This window comes from Clupea harengus, chromosome 19 (assembly GCF_900700415.2).
Source record: "Clupea harengus chromosome 19, Ch_v2.0.2, whole genome shotgun sequence".
In the NCBI taxonomy this organism is placed as follows: Eukaryota; Metazoa; Chordata; class Actinopteri; order Clupeiformes; family Clupeidae; genus Clupea; species Clupea harengus.
Genome location: NC_045170.1, coordinates 2,123,975 through 2,145,445, shown reverse-complemented (window position 1 = coordinate 2,145,445; position 21,471 = coordinate 2,123,975). Strand labels below are relative to the sequence as shown.

Sequence of the window (21,471 nt, the reverse complement as noted above, 5' to 3'; positions counted from 1 at the left end):
ACAGAGTTTGGCCTTGAACGCATTCACTGCGCTTATCATGTGGGGCAGGTGCCGGTCTTTTCCCTGGAGTTCGTGGGTGAGCGAGTTCAGTTTTCCGGTTAGGTCCGTCAGAAACCCCAGGTCCAGTAGCCACGCATCCCATGAAAGTTCCTCGTGCTCCTCGTTCGACAGAAGCGTCTTCATCTCTGGCATCAAGTAAACAAATCGCTGCAGCACTTTGCCGCGACTCAACCACCTGACATCAGCATGCAGAAGCAGGTCTCCGTACTCCGAATCGAGCTCATCCAATAACGCCTTGAATACGCGATGCTGAAGCGCTTTTGCTCGAATCGAGTTTACCACTTTGACCACCAGTGACATGACATGAGGAAAGTCCTCAAACTTCCCAGCCTAGGCTCGCTGATGAATCACACAGTGGTACTTCATGAAGTCGGGGAAATCCGGATCATTACGGCACAGTGCTATGAAACCAGCGCGCACACCGCTCATTGCCGGTGCCCCATCGGTAGTGATTGCCACCAGTTTATGAATGGGGATGTTCTCTTCACGGACATAGCTTTTAAACACGTTGTAAATATCCTCACCTCTCGTCCTCTCTTTTAATCTGAGAAGAGTGAGGTGGTCCTCCTTTGTTGCAAAGTTCTGGAAAGCCATTCTGACAAATACAAAAAGCTGAGACGGGTCCATTGCATCCACCGGAATATCAAACTGCAGTGAAAAATATTCACAGCGTGACAAGTCCTTGAACACCTGTTGACCATTGTTCTCCGCCATGCTCGCTAACACTATGTGGACAACACCATAGACATATATACATGTATATGTACAACACGGCCGGGTAAATAAACAAACCAACGGCAACCACGCCCACAGATATCATGGATAGCAAAGGTCTCTCAAAGGTCGTCTTCGAAGAAAAAACCGCCTACTATCAACCTATTGCTCCACCTATTATTCTGTCGGTGAATTGCTTTGCAACACGCACAAGCCTGTATGCAAATCCAGGTACAAGAGAACGCGCGTTCAGTTACAAAATCCCCCGCTTTCATGAATCAGTCGGAGATCTGTATTTCTGAAATTATTTTGGAGATCGACAGGGAAAGTCTCCGAGATCGGGTGACCTCTGTTCTAGTGGGTTTAGGCCGGTTCTAGGCTCGGCATTAGAGGGGGGAGAAAACTGACAGAAGAGACAACCGTGTAAAGTGATAAAGGAAAGACAATACAGGTTTATTAAATAGATGTAATAACCTTCTCTTAAGAGAGAATAAAGAGAGAATGAGAATAATAAAAATAGCCCCAAATAAAAGAGAGCTCTTTAAAATTCAAAGTATCAAACAAAGTCCCAAAAGAAAAAAAATAGTCTCTGTATCCGGGTATGGGCTGAAACACACCAAGCGCGTTTCTAAAGACGCAGACGCTTCAAAAACATCTTGCACGTTGCCAAGGCGATTTTGGAGCGTATACGTTTTTAGAAACGCGTTAAGTGTGTAATCAATGTTTGTGTCTTAGCTGGTTCCAGTCCGGATACGCGCTGCTCAAACCCTCAAAGACGGATCCAAGTTTCTAGTGTTATTAAAAAAACAATCTGCGTATAGCAGTTTGACAGAATAGTTATCAATATCAAATATGAGATCTCACCTACATTCAAATATATAATCTATTCAGGGATGCTGTAGCATTACAATATCCAAGTGTAAATACATATGAGTAGCGAGCGTAGGCCATTCATAGATACTAGATACATGTAAGACCCCTTGTTGTAATATTACAACGTGACTTTTATCTCTCCAAAAAACACATTTGCAAAAACGTTTTTTGGGGAAAGACCACATTTACATAGTCAATGGGTCCTATTGTCTTGCCTTACAATGCCATTGGATTGTAAATGTGTATATAGGTCTGGCCATAAGGCCATGAACTCACTCGACCTGCAAACTTTCCTGGAAGTGCATCTCCTTGTTTCATTCAACAGGATATATCAACATTGAAGTCAATTCCATGAAATATTTTTTTTGGTGCTTGTTAGAATATGTAGTTCATGTAAATACTAAGTTATTGTGGAATTAATGCATCACATTAGAATTTCAGCTTGTTATGTCATTGTTGTAATTTTACAACGTTGGATGAAAATGGTAGCTAAAATAGCATGTGCACCTTGCACACTACATGGAGACATTCCACTTCTCGAATGTTCAGATACAGGATAAATACTTACAGAAATATAATGTATTTGATGATTCACACTTTACAAATGGGTTATTTGTTATAATTTTAAGTTTAGACCAGATTTGAATCATTCTAAATGGGCTAGGGTTGGCAACTAATATTAAAATATTCTTATTGTCAGTGACCAATCTTTAGCTGGGTTACATAAACGGATTTCGAAATTGCTTGTGCTGTGGGAAAGTGCTATGGTTCCTTAGCTTAGCTTGTGCTGTGGGAAAGTGCTAAAGTTCCTTAGCTTAGTTTGTTTGGAACATCATAGCCTGGGTGTAGCTGGATCCACTTTGATAAGTCGGTTGTGGTCAGGGCGGAATAATTCTTAAAAATCTATTTTTTAAATATATAAGGATTATAAAAAAAAACTTTAATTCACTCAATGAACTTTCTTCAGAATCACTTCTGCAGGGACAGCTAGGGCACACACACACACACACACACATACACCCCACACACACAGCCACACATATACCCCCCCCCCCCCCACATATATATATATATATATATATATATATATATACTGAAAGTTTCTCTGCGTTTTGGTGAAACTTGCCTTTGCCCCTGTGTTTGTTGTGATAAAACAATAGAATCATTGTGGTGTATGACAATGACAAGAAGCCCGTTTATTTAGTGAATAAAAGTATGTGGACAGCATCAGCCCCAAAAGTGCAGCATCGTCGAGTTGAGACCATTGTGATTTAGACGCACAATGTATATACTTTACACAATAAATACAGTATATATTATATAACTGTGCAATCTGTGCATTAGTGCGTAAACACCCAAAGTAGCTACCCAAAGAAAAGTTCATATGGCCAGAAGAATAAGTAACATTCATTTCTAGTTAAACAATCATTTTTTGAACACAGTATTTTTAAAATAAATTCAGAAATTCTGCACATGATATTTGTACCCTACAATAAGTTATCCTTCATGTTTGCATCCCTGGAAAAGTACATTTCAGCAGCAAACTTCAAGAGGTAGAAATCCTTCACCATATTCAACCGCAGATAGCGAAGAAAGTAAAACAACGAGCAATAGCACAACCAATAACCATTGACAAAAGCCTGTCATCCAGAGCTCTTGATTTTGATTGATCCACATCCAAGATGGCTGACATGCTCTCCACCGCTCCCTCAGAGGGTTGTCAGGGTGAGGAGGAGGCAGGAGAGGAGGAGGAGGCAGGAGAGGAGGAGGAGGAGGAGGCAGGAGAGGAGAGGAGGAGGAGGCAGGAGAGGAGGGTGAGGAGGAGGCAGGAGAGGAGGGTGAGGAGGAGGCAGGAGGCAGGAGAGGAGGGTGAGGAGGAGGAGGGGGAGGAGGGTGAGGAGGGGAGAGGAGGAGGAGGAGGAGGAGGAGGAGGCAGGAGAGGAGGAGGAGGAGGAGGAGGTCACAGGGCTGTCAGGGTGAGGAGGAGGCAGGAGAGGAGGGTGAGGAGGAGGAGGAAGGAGAGGAGGAGGAGGAGGAGGTCAGAGGGTTGTCAGGGTGAGGAGCAGGCAGGAGAGGAGGGTGAGGAGGAGGACCAGAGAGCCAGAGGATGGAGCAACAGCGCCGTCCAGCACACTTGGGTATTCACTGTCTTCTGTGGTGGACTCCTCTGTGGTGGAGCTGAGGGTGGTGGAGCTGAGAGTGGTGGTGGTGGTGGTGGTGGTGGTGGTGGTGGTGGCGGTGGGCTCAGGGTCGATTGGGGGTATGGGTGAGTCGGGCGGAGTCGGCCCTCCGCTGGTGCTGGTGGTTGCGGTGTAGGTGGTGTTGGTGGAGGGGCTGGGTGTGGTAACTGGTACGGCTATGATGGTGAAGGACCGGGAAGAGGCACTCACTTCTTTCAGAGTGAAAGCCAGAGTCATGTTATCACCTGTGAAGATTGATAGAGAGAGAGAGAGAGAGAGAGAGAGAGAAGGAGGAGAGAGAGGGGGGGCGGGGGGCAAGAGAGAGCTTACATTTAAATCGAATCCTTGAAATCAATACTAATGTATGAAACTGACCTTATTTATCCACAATCCTATGGGGGAAGTTTAACACACAGATTCAGGCGGTGATAATCTGACGTAGCCGATGGTAATTATTATAGACTGAAGTAGGTTAAAAGGGCCGTTTCAGAACAGAAGACGAGTATGCCGATGACTGGTAGTAATTCCTTTGCTATTATTATTAAATCCCATATAATAACTGCAAATAGAGATTTGTGTTGCAGCTTATCCACACATGTATCCAGGTATCCATCTTCAATCCTTCAGACATGCGTGTGAACTCACCAGGTCCAGAGATGCTCAGGTCAGTATAGTTAGCCCAGCATCCTTTGAATAGAATGGTTGTGTTTCCATAGAGACCATCCACTGGAGTACCGCTGGAGTCCTTCAGCACAGCTGTCAGAGTCAGTTTAGTGACCCCAACCGCCACACAGCTCCCCTAAAGCCAAAAACCAGACTGTCATCATGGATGTACTCTACTCTAGGTAGACAACCCACACCATCTGTTTACAAGACAGAATAATGAAGATGCTGGCAATGACCTAAATTTCCCTCTGGATTAATAAAGTATCCATCTATCTATCTATCTATCTATCTATCTATTTCAGACGTTATCGATGTAGTCATGCGGGTCTAGATATGGTTGCAAGTGGAGTGGAGTGGAGTGGAGTGGAGTGGAGTACAAACAAAGCTAATTCTCTTTGGTGTCAAGTAAATATGATCCTGTCTGAAGTCACTGTCCTGTTGTGATGTCAAGTGTGAAGTGACATGCGTAAGGAGTGTTAAGTATGTTATTGAAGTAGTGAGTGTTAAGTTAAGTATGTTACTGAAGTAGTGAGAGTTAAGTATGTTACTACAGTAGTGAGCGTTAAGTATGTTACTCCATTAGTGAGTGTTAAGTTAAGTATGTTACTGAAGTAGTGAGTGTTAAGTATATTACTGCAGTAGTGAGTGTTAAGTATGTTACTTCAGTAGTGAGTGTTAAGTTAAGTATGTTACTGCATTAGTGAGTGTTAAGTATGTTACTGCATTAGTGAGTGTTAAGTATGTTACCGCATTAGTGAGTGTTAAGTATGTTACTGCAGTAGTGAGTGTTAAGTATGTGACTGAAGTAGTGAGTGTTAAGTATGGTACTGAAGTAGTGAGTGTTAAGTTAATGAGTGTTAAGTTAAATATGTGACAGCAGTCGTGAGTGTTAAGTGTGTTTTTGTACTAATGAGTATTATCCCACCTCCTGGTCCAGAGCCATGATGCTGGGCTGCTGGCTGAGGAGTCCGGGGGTGAGTCCGGCCACAGGCTCCTGCATCACGCTCAGGGAGGCCAGGCTCGTCACTTTCTCCGGTACCGGGTCCTCACGGGTCACCTCAGCGGTGGCCACCTGCAGCCGAGAGTCACAACACAAACAGGTAAACAGTTACACCACACACTTGCTGAGGAGTCACAACACAAACAGGTACACAGTTACACACTTTATCACACACTAGCAGAGGAGTCACAACACAAACAGGTACACAGGTACACCATCACACACTTCACAACAAGTCAACACAAACAGGTACACAGTTACACCATCACACACTTCACAACAAGTCAACACAAACAGGTAAACAGGTACACCTTTATCACACACTAGCTGAGGAGTCACAACACAAACAGGTAAACAGTGAGGAGTCACAACACAAACAGGTACACAGTTACACCATCACACACTTCACAACAAGTCAACACAAACAGGTAAACAGGTACACCTTTATCACACACTAGTTGTAAGCCACTGTAATGAAGATGTATATCGTTGCCATTAAACGTGACTTATAATAAGATTAGATAAAAAAACAGTAAAAACTAAAATTAAGTAATAAGCATAATTAAATTAAATTCATAAAACAATAATAAGTATAATTTAAAGCGAAACCATAATAAATATAATACTGATACTAATAATTATAATGATGATGATGGTGACAATGACGACGATGATACCAAATACTAAAACTATATATATATAATATATATTTATTTATGCTATATTTATCAGTTATGCTTCACGCAAGTGAACTAATTTGTTTAAAAAGGTGAGTTTTTAAAAGCGTTTTGAATGTACCAAGGCTGTCGCTGGAACAGACGGCACTAGGTCTACTAATGTTGAAGTGGCACATTTCCCCAGTCCCCTGTGCCACACTGGCAAATCTCATTTGATAGACTGTCACAGTGCGAAATCTTTCACTGGTGGAAAATATTCTTTGTCTATCAAGAAGAGAGAAGTAAGTCTGATGGGACAAACTGCCCAGATGAGTCTCTGTGACGAGAGAGTGGCCCTCACCTCGTTCCAGGTGGGGTCTGAGGATGGTGGGGGGGGGGGGGGGACTCACCTCGTTCCAGGTGGGGTCTGAAGATGGTGGGGGGGAGGGGGGGGGGGCTCACCTTGTTCCAGGTGGGGTCTGAGGATGGTGGGGGGGAGGGGGGGGGCTCACCTCGTTCCAGGTGGGGTCTGAGGATGGTGGGGGGGAGGGGGGGGGGGGACTCACCTGGTTCCAGGTGGGGTCTGAGGATGGTGGGGGGGGGGGGGGGGGGGGGCTCACCTCGTTCCAGGTGGGGTCTGAGGATGGTGGGGGGGGTGGGATGACCCCCATGGAGGACACGTTGAAGCCTACGGCCTGGCTGAGGTTCCCTGAGATGGCCGCCTGGCCCAGGTCATCAGCAAGGTTCTGCAGCTCAGAAAAGGCTTCCTCATCTAGGAAAGAGAAGATTTATATTACACATTATACACAGAACTGGTCACAGTTTAACATAGTGTTTAATAATGGTGGTTTTCATTCTTAAACAAATGAACAAATGGCTTTTGGCTTGGATGAGAAAATGCAGAGTGGTTGAATAAATGATTGTCAGAGTGTTATGATGCAGCTGTGTAGGCGTGGGGAAGTAATGTTCTCATGGATGGTAGCTGAAGTTTCATGGTTTTCGATGTATTGAGCGACAGAGAGAGAGAGAGAGAGAGAGAGAGAGAGAGAGAAAGAGGTAAAAAATGTTCAAAGTAGTTTGAAATGATGTAAACTGGATAACGATGTTGCTGTGGACCGTGGGCGTTATACTGGCAATCCAGTGTTGAATCGTCACCATTGGTGGTGTTGGTGGTCTAAATGTGAGTGTTGAGTCCTCACCATTGGTGGTGTTGGTGGGTTAGGGTTAGGGGCCGTGGGCGTTATGCTGACGAGGCTAAATGTGAGTGTTGAATCGTCACCATTGGTGGTGTTGGTGGTCTAAATGTGAGTGTTGAGTCGTCACCATTGGTGGTGTTGGTGGTCTGCTGGACAGGAGGCTTGCTGATCTCCACCTCTACGGAGAGACCCGTGGACCGCTTGCGTCGCCGTGCGTCGCCCCCCTCCCTCACGATCTTGGTGATGCGGATCATGCTGGCCGGAACCTTCAGGAAGGCTGCCAGGTTGGCGACCAGGCTTTCGCCGAAGAACTCGTCCTCCGTCATGGCGGGCAGGCTGAAGGAGAGGAAGAGCTTGGGCGATGTGCGGACCTCCACGGGCTCAGAGCCGCGCAGCAGCACATGGAGCATCTTGTAGTCCGGGTCGAAGAAGTTGCCACCGTTCGTGGTAGAGTTCAGTGCAGGCAAATACATCCCTTCATACACACACACACACACACACACACACACACACACACACACACACACACCCCGGAAACAGAGGTAATGAGGAAAAGAACGAGCGTTAGAGTTTTGATGAGTACATCCCCACAGAAATAACCAACCCCCTTTTTCTTTTTCACCCAGAATTTTTCTTATGGTAAAACTCAAAATTAAACTTTAAACTCAAAATTGTCAAGTATTATATTTACTACAAATCAAAATGATGAATACTGTACTGTGCTACAGGCCTATCAACTTCCTATTTATATATTCACTTTCACATAAACAGCCTGAAGTCACTACCTTTAATCCAACTAGTGATAGCACTGCTCATCTCCACAGGTGATCATTTAACCTTTAACCTTTAACCCAACTAGTGATAGCACTGCTCATCTCCACAGGTGATCATTTAACCTTTAACCTTTAACCCAACTAGTGATAGCACTGCTCATCTCCACAGGTGACCTTTAACCTTTAACCTTTAACCCAACTAGTGATAGAGCACTGCTCACCTCACAGGTGACCATTTAACCTTTAACCTTTAACCCAACTAGTGATAGCACTGCTCATCTCCACAGGTGACCCTTTAACCTTTAACCTTTAACCCAACTAGTGATAGCACTGCTCATCTTCCACAGGTGGCCCTCTAACCTTTAACCTTTAACCCAACTAGTGATAGCACTGCTCATCTCCACAGGTGACCTTTAACCTTTAACCCAACTAGTGATCGCACTGCTCATCTCACAGGTGACCATTAACCTTTAACCCAACTAGTGATATCACTGCTCATCTCACAGGTGACCATTTAACCTTTAACCTTTAACCCAACTAGTGATAGCACTGCTCATCTCCACAGGTGACCTTTAACCTTTAACCTTTAACCCAACTAGTGATAGAGCACTGCTCATCTCCACAGGTGGCTGAAGCAGTACCTGGGTATGAGGGCTCCTTGAGTGTGAAGTCTGTGTTATCGCTGTTCCATTCTGCGTTGGTCGGAGCCACCAGCTCGTTGTTGACGTAAACGTCCAGACGCTGAGGGTTGGAGTAGAACACGGCCACGCGCACAGTCTACGAAAGAAACACAAGTTAATTTACTAATGACTAACAGAGGACCTGGCAGACCTTGTGTGTTACTGTGCATATATTGCATGTGCAAGGGAGAGTGATAAATATGTTTGTCCATCTATGTGAGTGGGTGCCTGCCTTCTTGACTCGGAAACATGATATAAACACCAAGCAACGTGCAACGTTTAAACATTATTATTTTACTTACTTTCAGGTATGAGATATATGTGTATCTATTTTTTTATTCAATTTTTTTATTTAAGCCTCGGAAAACACATTGAGTATGTATATGTGTATATATATATATGTATGTATGAATATGTGTGTATATGTGTGTGTATATATATGTATATATATATATATCTATATACATATACAGTATATATGTATGTATGTATATAGATATATGTGTGTGTGTGTGTGTGTGTGTCTTTCAGAGCGAGTGAGATGTGTGTGTGTGTTTGTGTGTCTTTCAGAGCGAGTGAGATGTGTGTGTGTATATTCTGCACAATGACCTCTGTTGGCCTGGCGTTGAGCATCATGAGGCGGAGCTTCTGGGGGGTGGTGCCGGTGAAGTAGACGTCGAAGGCCTTGTTGGTGGCGATGATGCCGTGGAAGAGAGAGAGCCTCTTCTGGCACGTGTAGCCGTTACACCAGCCATGGTCCTGGGGCCCTGGAGGCATCATTTCATTCATTCAGAAATCTGAAATACGTCTTAACTCTGAACATTTCTATGTCACAAATAATTGTGCTGAAATCCTCAGATTAATGGGAGGTCCTTTACGGATAATTATTAGTAGTAGAAAGAGGTAGTGAGTATTAACATTCTTGGTGTTCAAATATATATATATAAAATAAAAAAATAAATAAAAATAAAAATATAAATATTGGCATGTTTAGAAAGTACTTCTCTAGACCATACCAGTTTTCATTCTGCAATTCTCTAACCCAGGGGTTTTCAACTGGTTTTGTCCCAGGGACCACCATTCTGACCAGAAAGTAATCCGCGGCCCACTGATGTGCCAGTAATTCCCAAAACATTTTACAGTCCCGTACCCTTCTTTTTCATGTTTGTAACCGCCGCCGCCACGCCCCCTCCCCGCGCACACATATTCTGCCTATAATACTTGTCAGTGTAATTTCTTCGCTGAATATGGGTCTACATCAGTATTTTGGGCAATGCGACTTGGCTATTCAGACATAAATATGTCGACGGGACCAGGTATATTTATAAAAATAAAAAAAGTCAATGGTGAACTGATCAACATAGGCTCATGTCGCGGACCCCCTGCAATGCCGTCACGGACCACCAGGGGGCCACGGACCCCTGGTTGAAAACCCCTGCTCTAACCCATTCCATACACCCGCATGCATAATTCGGTAGAAATGGTCTGCAAAGTTTGCATGGCCAGCATACCGTTCATCAGGTCGATGTAGCCGTCCCCCAGCACCGCCACTGGAGACAGGCGTCTGGTCTCCGTGTCAGCATCCAGACTCTCGATCGCCAGCATCCTGTAGTTCAGACCAAAGCACTTGTAGCTCTGCCACGGGGTCACGTACTCGCAGGTGGAGTCCCTTATCACACCTGAAATCATGCCGCAGTCATACAACGTTACACTATTAGTCTTTAATCTACTACTGTTGGCAGGCTACTTTAATAGGGATAAGAGTGCAAGGGAACATTTTATTTAACCGTTTCCCCTATGTTAAAAACGATTCTGTGTTTTATTTTTAAAAAAAAAGTTGCACAGTGACAGACTTATTTGCACTTCTTGCTACACTATTACCCGTGTGTTGACGGTTGTCAATTTAACGTCATAGTCACTGTTTTCGATTTAATATCCTTTTACTGTACTACGGAGTATAAGAAAAGCTCTGGAAGTGTTTGACAGCTTACGGTGCCATTTAACAATTGTGGTACAGGAGGTAGAGAAGTCGTTTAGTAATCAGAAGGTTGCTAGTTCGATTCCTTGTCGAAGCGTCCTTGAGCAAGACACTGAACCCCTAAGTGCTCCTGATGTGCAGTGTGCCATCAGTTTAAAATGAAAAAATGTGTATACATCCTTGTAAGTCGCTTTGGATAAAAGCGTCTGCTAAATGACGAAATTAAGTCCTTGAGCAAGACACTGAACCCCTAATTGCTCCTGATGTGCAGTGTGCCATCAGTTTAAAATGTAAAAATGTGTATACATCCTTGTAAGTCACTTTGGATAAAAGAGTCTGCTAAATGACTAAATGAAAATGAATTGATATGACTGTAATTTCACTTAGCACTTGAAGTTGTTCATGTCTTCCTCACCTTTGCGGGGTGCTATCTGACTGACAGGTATGCGGCTGCCGTTGAGGTAGGTGAGCATGACCTTGGGGATCCTGTAGTCGCCCACTCCATGCCTGCTGTCTCCGTCCCACTCGAACTCTGCGTGGGGCACCACGGTGCCCACCGCGCCCAGGAAGGTGCCGTCCTCGTCCCTCAGAAGGCTCTTCTTCTTGGCATCGCAGTCCATGTCCACGCAGTCCGCCGGGTTCACCTTCCTGAAGGGGCAGGACAAACCCCATTTATACTGGTTTACGAGGTCTTTAAGAATCAACCCGTTACACTTAATCTATAGGGAACAGGTTCACCTTCCTGAAGGGACAGGACAAACCCATTTATACTGGTCTTACAAGGTCTTTAAGAATCAACCCTTTACACTTAATCTATAGGTAACAGGATCATCTTCCGAAGAGAAAAGGACCCTACAAAACCCTCTAACGCTGGGTCTTCAGGTGAGGGGTTCACCATACTGAGAGACCTTCATATCAGTACAGAACCAAACATGGTTACACTGGACCTTCACATCAGCACAGAACCAAACCCAGTTACAGTACACTGGACCTTCACATCAGCACAGAACCAAACCCAGTTACAGTACACTGGACCTTCACATCAGCACAGAACCAAACCCAGTTACACTGGATCTTCATATCAGTACAGAACCAAACATGGTTACACTGGACCTTCACATCAGCACAGAACCAAATCCAGTGATGTATTCTCCTTGCTTACAGGGCAGTACATAATCTAGTCCCACTGGATCTAAAGGTGAACCTTCCAAAGAGAATAACACTTGAAATGTGCGTTTAAAATAGTCAACATTAAATATTTGCCCAAAGGCTTCTATTGCCACAATTGTGACTATGGAGTACGTTCACCTAAACTAGACTTCTTTTACTCTGGAAGCTCCCCCATCACCCTAGTCCCCTTTTCAAGTAAGTCAAGCTCGATCAACTAGTCTCTGGACTAACCGTCTGTCCGTGTTTAATGTCATGATCGATCAGTTAGTCTCAGACCGTCTGTCCATGTTTAAGGTCATGATCGATCAGTTAGTCTCAGACCTTCTGTCCGTGTTTAATGTCATGATCGATCAGTTATTCTCAGGACCAACCGTCTGTCCGTGTTTAATGTCATGATCGATCGGTTAGTCTCAGGACCAACCGTCTGTCCGTGTTTAATGTCAAGATCGATCAGTTAGTCTCAGACCTTCTGTCCGTGTTTAATGTCATGATCGATCGGTTAGTCTCGAGACCAACCGTCTGTCCGTGTTTAATGTCATGATCGATCAGTTAGTCTCAGACCTTCTGTCCGTGTTTAATGTCATGATCGATCGGTTAGTCTCAGGACCAACCGTCTGTCCGTGTTTAATGTCATGATCGATCGGTTAGTCTCAGGACCAACCGTCTGTCCGTGTTTAATGTCATGATCGACACACGGTTCTTACCGTAGCCGTTAAACCCACTTCACCGACAGCATCTTGTTAATAAGCAAACAGCACTGGGTGAAAGGACCAATTTTATGTACACATTTATACTTTTATAATAAACGGGAACACCACCCAAAGAGAGTTCATGCCTGGACCAAGGATTATTTGCTACGCTTTGGGAACACTTTGCCGTCCACACTGAGGCTTATAGGATAGCCTCCACAGTCATGATTGATCAGTTAGTCTCAGACCGTCTGTCCGTGTTTAAGGTCATAAGGTCATGACTCACCCGAGGTTTGGCCGATGGATGAGCAGTCTGCCCGCCTCGGTGCTCTCGGCCTGGGTGATGCGCTTCACCTGCACAGGGTGCTGGAGGTCCTCGTTGTTGGGGTTAGTCAGGAACATCACGGCTCTTTCAGTCGAACACACGTCCCCGAAAGCCACAAATGTTGTGTCTGGAGGATACACACACACGCACACACACACACACACACACACACACACACACATAAAAAACAACATAGGAATGAATACAAGAATGGAAACAAACAGACATAAACAAACACTGGCACACATTCACATGAACCACACACACACACACACACACACACACACACACACACACACACACACACACACACACACACACACACACACACACACACACACACAGCTCCACACTCACCGGTGACTGTCATGAGGCCCTTGATGGTGTTGTAGCTGGTGGAGCCGGTGAGGGACATGGTGGGGCCGGCGTTGTGTCCTGATATGAAGGCTGGCCAGCAGATCCCAGACCTGCCACCTGTGGAGTGACAAGGCCATTAATACAGAGGCCAGAGATCAACAGCAATCAGGACTTTAGGAAACATTTGAGTGGTTTTTATTTGCAGTTGACACTTGGTATGTCTGCTGAAGAGCTCAATGAGGTGGGAATGCCATTACTACAGAGGCCATACATCAACAGCAATCAGGATTTTAGGAAACATTTGAGTGTTTTTTTATTTGTACTTGTTATGTCTGAGCTCAATGATCATCTTAATTTGGGTTGAGATCATACCAGCATGACAATCATGTTTACATTCATGTGGCATTAAAAGATGCTATGTCATGTTTACAAGCATGTGGCATTAAAAGATGCTATGTCATGTTTACAAGCATGTGGCATTAAAAGATGCTACATCATGTTTACAAGCATGTGGTATTAATATATGCTATGTCATGTTTACAAGCATGTGGCATTAAAAGATGCTATGTCATGTTTACAAGCATGTGGTATTAAAATATGCTATGTCATGTTTACAAGCATGTGGCATTAAAAGATGCTACATCATGTTTACAAGCATGTGGTATTAATATATGCTATGTCATGTTTACAAGCATGTGGCATTAAAAGATGCTATGTCATGTTTACAAGCATGTGGTATTAATATATGCTATGTCATGTTTACAAGCATGTGGCATTAAAAGATGCTATGTCATGTTTACAAGCATGTGACATAAAAAGATGCTATGTCATGTTTACAAGCATGTGGCATAAAAAGATGCTATGTCGTGTTTACAAGCATGTGGCATTAAAAGATGCCATGTCATGTTTACATGCTAGTAAAACAGAAAGTAGTTTGAATGTTTTGCTTGAAGTTTGAATATTTTTTTAATTAAAGCTGAACACAATTTTATATTTGTAAAATGTTTTCGATCTTGATTCTGGTCTTAGCTCCACTGAAGCTGTTCTGATCGTGTTCACTGGCTTGGTAAACTGATTCTGGTCTTAGCTCCACTAAAGCTGTTCTGATCATGTTCACAGGCTTGATCTCAGCTCCGCTAAAGCTGTTCTGTGTGTGTGTGTGTGTGTGTGTGTGTGCTTGGTAAACTGATCTTGATTCTGATCTTAGCTCCACTAAAGCTGTTCTGATCATGTTCACAGGCTTGGTCTTAGCTCCGCTAAAGCTGTTCTGTGTGTGTGTGTGTGTGTGTGTGTGTGTGTGTGTGTGCTTGGTAAACTGATCTTGATTCTGGTCTTAGCTCCACTAAAGCTGTTCTGATCATGTTCACAGGCTTGGTCTTAGCTCCACTAAAGCTGTGTGTGTGTGTGTGTGTGTGTGTGTGTGTGTGTGTGTGCTTGGTAAACTGAAGTGAGGACAAGGACAGATGCTCACCCATGGGAGGGCGGGGAGCTCCGTGGTCCCTGGACAGTCGGACGTACGTCTCAGTCGAGGACAACCGGTCAGAGCAGTTGAAGTCTGGACTGGTGCCAACAATCAGGGCATTCTAAAGAAAGAGGCAAAGGCATTTCCACTTAAGTATTTTTCCATTCATGCATTTAGAAGACATTTTCATCCAGAGCGACTGGCAGTAAAATGCAGCTTAAAGTTTTCATCTGTGACATCAGGGCATTCTACACAAAGAGGCAAAGACACTTCCATTGCTTCATGCATTTAGCATTACACTTCTATTCAAAGAGACTTATAAAGTGCAGATGTACATTTTCACATTAGTGCGTGCGTTCCCTGGCTTTCAAGGCTACATACCTGAATATGTACGGTTTTATCAGCATACAGGTGTTGGAGAGAGGGCGGGGAGTAGATGATTGGCTATCAAAGCTACATACCTGAATATGTACGGTTTTATCAGCATACAGGTGTTGCAGAGAGGGCGGGGCGTAGATGATTGACATGATCCCCATGCCGTTATCCACCAGAGTGATGTTAGATATCTGAATATTCATGGAAACCTTGAAGTGGTACAGGAGGTAGAGAAGTCGTTTAGTAATCAGAAGGTTGCTAGTTCGATTCCCTGTCGAAGCGTCCTTGAGCAAGACATTGAACCCCTAATTGCTCCTGATGTGCAGTGTGCCATCAGTGTAAATGTAAGATGTGTATACATCCTTGGAAGTCGCTTTGGATAAAAGCGTCTGCTAAATGTAAATGTAGGAAAAGAAGAGTTGTTAGATATCTGAATATTCATGGAAGAGTTGTTCTTTAATTAAGCTCAAACGCAGAGCAATGAAGTTCATAAACAGATACATATGAACATAAACTTAAGTGGGCAAAAGAACACTTGAAAACTCAGTAGCCTTTTAACAGACAATTCAGATGTTTTACGATGTCGATACTGACAAATGAAAAACATGAAACTACTCAAATACTTTTACATGGAGGCTAAATACTCAAATGTCAATAATTCCAACCTTGAAAGAATTGAAAAAATTCATCAGTTCAAATGTTTAGTGTTGATTTACTCATATGAATGATTTTAACGCTGCCATTACAAGCCCATGACCCCTTAATTTCAGAGTGAAATGGTGAACCGGCCAGGCTGATGACCCCTTTAAGTGATGACCCCTGAGGCTGATGACTCCTTTAAGTGATGACCCCTGACCCCGATGACCCCTTTAAGTGATGACCCCTGAGGCTGATGACCCCTTTAAGTGATGACCCCTGAGGCTGATGACCCCTTTAAGTGATGACCCCTGAGCATGATGACCCCTTTAAGTGATGACCCCTGAGGCTGACCTGGAAGTAGATCCCAAAGTCGAAGCTGCGCCACACGGTAAAGCCCTGGATGTGTGAGCAGCCCGGCAGGCCGTCCTTGTTCATCATGATGCCGTAGACGCCGCCGTGGGCCTCGTTATCCCGCCACGCCTGCACCGGATTGGCCGTTCCTGGTCAGGTGACATATTTCAGCAGTCAGGGCAAAGGGTCACAATAATTAAATTCTATTCTATTCTATTCAATTCAATTCAATTCAATTCAATTCTATTCAATTTTATTCAATTCTATTCAATTCAATTCTATTCAATTCAATTCAATTCTATTCAATTCTATTCACTTCTATTCAATTCTATTAATTTATTGAGCAATTGATATTGTCTCAAGGCCACACAGTAGAAGAACATTTGCTAATGTTTTTGAAGTCTGAATACACAACATAAAATATAAATGAACAATATGTGTACATAATGTATTAATAAAATCATGTTTTAGCCACATGATTTTGAATGTAAAGTTCTAAATAAAGTTTGAAGTTAGTAAAAGTGAACCTAATAAATGTAAACAAGCCTGTACAGGTCATTACCTGGGCATGGCTCTCCATCAATAAGGTACCCTGATCTCTCAAAACCTGCAACTATATTGCCAATGAGAACCGTATTTGTGCCTTCATTCACCTTAAAGAGAAAAAAGAAAGAATCACGGTCAATTTGACAAAAACCATCCACCCAGTCATAACTTTAAATGATCAGTTAAGACGAGCCCAAAATGACCTACGTCGCTTATAATATGTAGCCTTTTAAAAGTACTTCGACTTAAAACACATTTCATTAAAAGTGCCCTTTGGTACGATGTCCTAACACAAGCTTAGTCATTTGGGGTTTTAATACAACCTATCCCTCACGTAAGTATACATTATTACACATTACTAAACCCCTGCCTATTGGACGTGCATTTGATAACAATGTTGACTTTTTTCATTAAATTAATTATGTATTAAGGGCCTAGTACCTAAGGCCACTGTAACACCCTTTCCACCTGCTAGTGAGCACCAACTTCTATAGCGGCGGTCCAGTCATAGTTAAAGGCCTAGTACCTAAGGCCACTGTCACACCTGATCCACCTGCTAGTGAGCACTGACCTCTATAGCGGCGGCCCAGTCATAGTTAAAGGCCTAGTACCTAAGGCCCAGTCGTAGTTAAAGGCCTACTCTCTGACCTGGTAGGACCCTGAGCACTGACCTCAATAGCGGCGGTCCAGTCGTAGTTAAAGGGAGTGAGCACTGACCTCTATAGCGGCGGTCCAGTCGTAGTTAAAGGGAGTGAGCACTGACCTCTATAGGGGCGGTCCAGTCGTAGTTAAAGGGAGTGGGCACTGACCTCTATAGCAGCGGTCCAGTCGTAGTTAAAGGGAGTGAGCACTGACCTCTATAGCGGCGGTCCAGTCGTAGTTAAAGGGAGTGAGCACTGACCTCTATAGCAGCGGTCCAGTCGTAGTTAAAGGGAGTGAGCACTGACCTCTATAGCGGCGGTCCAGTCGTAGTAAAAGGGAGTTAGCACTGACCTCTATAGCAGCGGTCCAGTCGTAGTTAAAGGGAGTGAGCACTGACCTCTATAGCGGCGGTCCAGTCGTAGTTAAAGGGAGTGAGCACTGACCTCTATAGGGGCGGTCCAGTCATAGTTAAAGGGAGTGAGCACTGACCTCTATAGCAGCGGTCCAGTCGTAGTTAAAGGGAGTGGGCACTGACCTCTATAGCGGCGGTCCAGTCGTAGTTAAAGGGAGTGGGCACTGACCTCTATAGCGGCGGTCCAGTCGTAGTTAAAGGGAGTGGGCACTGACCTCTATAGCGGTGGTCCAGTCATAGTTAAAGGGAGTGAGCACTGACCTCTATAGCAGCGGTCCAGTCGTAGTTAAAGGTAATGAGCACTGACCTCTATAGCGGCGGTCCAGTCGTAGTTAAAGGGAGTGAGCACTGACCTCTATAGCAGCGGTCCAGTCGTAGTTAAAGGGAGTGAGCACTGACCTCTATAGCAGCGGTCCAGTCGTAGTTAAAGGGAGTGAGCACTGACCTCTATGGCGGCGGTCCAGTCGTAGTTAAAGGGAGTGGGCACTGACCTCTATAGGGGCGGTCCAGTCGTAGTTAAAGGGAGTGAGCACTGACCTCTATAGGGACGGTCCAGTCGTAGTTAAAGGGAGTGAGCACTGACCTCTATAGCGGCGGTCCAGTCGTAGTTAAAGGGAGTGAGCACTGACCTCTATAGCAGCGGCCCAGTCGTAGTTAAAGGGAGTGAGCACTGACCTCTATAGCGGCGGTCCAGTCATAGTTAAAGGCCTAGTACCTAAGGCCACTGTAACACCTGATCCACCTGCTAGTGAGCACCAACTTCTATAGCGGCGGTCCAGTCGTAGTTAAAGGGAGTGAGCACTGACCTCTGTAGGGACGGTCCAGTCGTAGTTAAAGGGAGTGAGCACTGACCTCTATAGCGGCGGTCCAGTCGTAGTTAAAGGGAGTGAGCACTGACCTCTATAGCGGCGGTCCAGTCGTAGTTAAAGGGAGTGAGCACTGACCTCTATAGCGGCGGTCCAGTCGTAGTTAAAGGGAGTGAGCACTGACCTCTATAGCAGCGGTCCAGTCGTAGTTAAAGGGAGTGAGCACTGACCTCTATGGCGGCGGTCCAGTCGTAGTTAAAGGGAGTGAGCACTGACCTCTATAGCGGCGGTCCAGTCGTAGTAAAAGGGAGTTAGCACTGACCTCTATAGCAGCGGTCCAGTCGTAGTTAAAGGGAGTGAGCACTGACCTCTATAGCGGCGGTCCAGTCGTAGTTAAAGGGAGTGAGCACTGACCTCTATAGGGGCGGTCCAGTCATAGTTAAAGGGAGTGAGCACTGACCTCTATAGCAGCGGTCCAGTCGTAGTTAAAGGGAGTGGGCACTGACCTCTATAGCGGCGGTCCAGTCGTAGTTAAAGGGAGTGGGCACTGACCTCTATAGCGGCGGTCCAGTCGTAGTTAAAGGGAGTGGGCACTGACCTCTATAGCGGTGGTCCAGTCATAGTTAAAGGGAGTGAGCACTGACCTCTATAGCAGCGGTCCAGTCGTAGTTAAAGGTAATGAGCACTGACCTCTATAGCGGCGGTCCAGTCGTAGTTAAAGGGAGTGAGCACTGACCTCTATAGCAGCGGTCCAGTCGTAGTTAAAGGGAGTGAGCACTGACCTCTATAGCAGCGGTCCAGTCGTAGTTAAAGGGAGTGAGCACTGACCTCTATGGCGGCGGTCCAGTCGTAGTTAAAGGGAGTGGGCACTGACCTCTATAGGGGCGGTCCAGTCGTAGTTAAAGGGAGTGAGCACTGACCTCTATAGGGACGGTCCAGTCGTAGTTAAAGGGAGTGAGCACTGACCTCTATAGCGGCGGTCCAGTCGTAGTTAAAGGGAGTGAGCACTGACCTCTATAGCAGCGGCCCAGTCGTAGTTAAAGGGAGTGAGCACTGACCTCTATAGCGGCGGTCCAGTTCATAGTTAAAGGCCTAGTACCTAAGGCCACTGTAACACCTGATCCACCTGCTAGTGAGCACCAACTTCTATAGCGGCGGTCCAGTCGTAGTTAAAGGGAGTGAGCACTGACCTCTGTAGGGACGGTCCAGTCGTAGTTAAAGGGAGTGAGCACTGACCTCTATAGCGGCGGTCCAGTCCGTAGTTAAAGGGAGTGAGCACTGACCTCTATAGCGGCGGTCCAGTCGTAGTTAAAGGGAGTGAGCACTGACCTCTATAGCGGCGGTCCAGTCGTAGTTAAAGGGAGTGAGCACTGACCTCTATAGCGGCGGTCCAGTCGTAGTTAAAGGGAGTGAGCACTGACCTCTATGGCGGCGGTCCAGTCGTAGTTAAAGGGAGTGAGCACTGACCTCTATAGCGGCGGTCCAGTCGTAGTTAAAGGGAGTGAGCACTGACCTCTATAGCAGCGGTCCAGTCGTAGTTAAAGGGAGTGAGCACTGACCTCTATAGGGGCGGTCCAGTCGTAGTTAAAGGGAGTGAGCACTGACCTCTATAGCAGCGGTCCAGTCGTAGTTAAAGGGAGTGAGCACTGACCTCTATAGGGGCGGTCCAGTCGTAGTTAAAGGGAGTGAGCACTGACCTCTATAGCAGCGGTCCAGTCGTAGTTAAAGGGAGTGAGCACTGACCTCTATAGCGGCGGTCCAGTCGTAGTTAAAGGTCTACTCTCTGACCTGGTAGAACCCTGAGCACTGACCTCTATAGCGGCGGTCCAGTCGTAGTTAAAGGGAGTGAGCACTGACCTCTATGGCGGCGGTCCAGTCGTAGTTAAAGGGAGTGAGCACTGACCTCTATAGGGGCGGTCCAGTCATAGTTAAAGGGAGTGAGCACTGACCTCTATAGCGGCGGTCCAGTCGTAGTTAAAGGGAGTGAGCACTGACCTCTATAGCAGCGGTCCAGTCGTAGTTAAAGGGAGGATGACCTCTTAGCACTGACCTCTATAGCGGCGGTCCAGTCGTAGTTAAAGGGAGTGAGCACTGACCTCTATAGCAGCGGTCCAGTCGTAGTTAAAGGGAGTGAGCACTGACCTCTATGGCGGCGGTCCAGTCGTAGTTAAAGGGAGTGAGCACTGACCTCTATAGCAGCGGTCCAGTCGTAGTTAAAGGGAGTGAGCACTGACCTCTATAGCGGCGGTCCAGTCGTAGTTAAAGGGAGTGAGCACTGACCTCTATAGCCGCGGTCCAGTCATAGTTAAAGGGAGTGAGCACTGACCTCTATAGCGGCGGTCCAGTCGTAGTTAAAGGGAGTGAGCACTGACCTCTATAGCAGCGGTCCAGTCGTAGTTAAAGGGAGTGAGCACTGACCTCTATAGCCGCGGTCCAGTCGTAGTTAAAGGGAGTGAGCACTGACCTCTATGGCGGCGGTCCAGTCGTAGTTAAAGGGAGTGAGCACTGACCTCTATAGCGGCGGTCCAGTCGTAGTTAAAGGGAGTGAGCACTGACCTCTATAGCCGCGGTCCAGTCGTAGTTAAAGGGAGTGAGCACTGACCTCTATGGCGGCGGTCCAGTCGTAGTTAAACATCTCCTCTCGGCCCTGGTAGGACCCGGGCCACAGGGTCATGGTCACCAGGTTCCTTCTGATCAGGTTGCTGCTGCCCCATACTCTGATCCCTTTCACCAGACACACACAGATGAGTTTCACAACACACCAGATGAGTTTCACAACACACAGATGAGTTTCACAACACACACCAGATGAGTTTCACCAGAGACACACAGATGAGTTTCACCAGAGACACACAGATGAGTTTCACCAGACACACACACAGATGAGTTTCACCAGAGACACACAGATGAGTTTCACCAGA

General features: G+C 45.6%; 1 protein-coding gene across 1 annotated transcript in view; it reads right to left on the bottom strand.

Annotated features, from left to right (window-relative positions):
• Positions 1-3,686: 3,686 nt before the first annotated feature.
• Positions 3,687-21,471, bottom strand: part of LOC116225061 (fibrocystin-L) — a 68,500-nt gene continuing 50,715 nt past the window's right edge. The window contains 17 exon segments of the mRNA XM_042710720.1: positions 3,687-3,825; positions 3,892-4,072; positions 4,473-4,626; positions 5,419-5,565; positions 6,770-6,921; positions 7,473-7,820; positions 8,760-8,895; positions 9,408-9,565; positions 10,310-10,477; positions 11,192-11,424; positions 12,922-13,087; positions 13,318-13,434; positions 14,789-14,900; positions 15,241-15,363; positions 16,145-16,293; positions 16,707-16,797; positions 21,153-21,274. Of these exon segments, the coding sequence (XP_042566654.1) occupies positions 3,687-3,825; positions 3,892-4,072; positions 4,473-4,626; positions 5,419-5,565; positions 6,770-6,921; positions 7,473-7,820; positions 8,760-8,895; positions 9,408-9,565; positions 10,310-10,477; positions 11,192-11,424; positions 12,922-13,087; positions 13,318-13,434; positions 14,789-14,900; positions 15,241-15,363; positions 16,145-16,293; positions 16,707-16,797; positions 21,153-21,274 (2,696 nt within the window).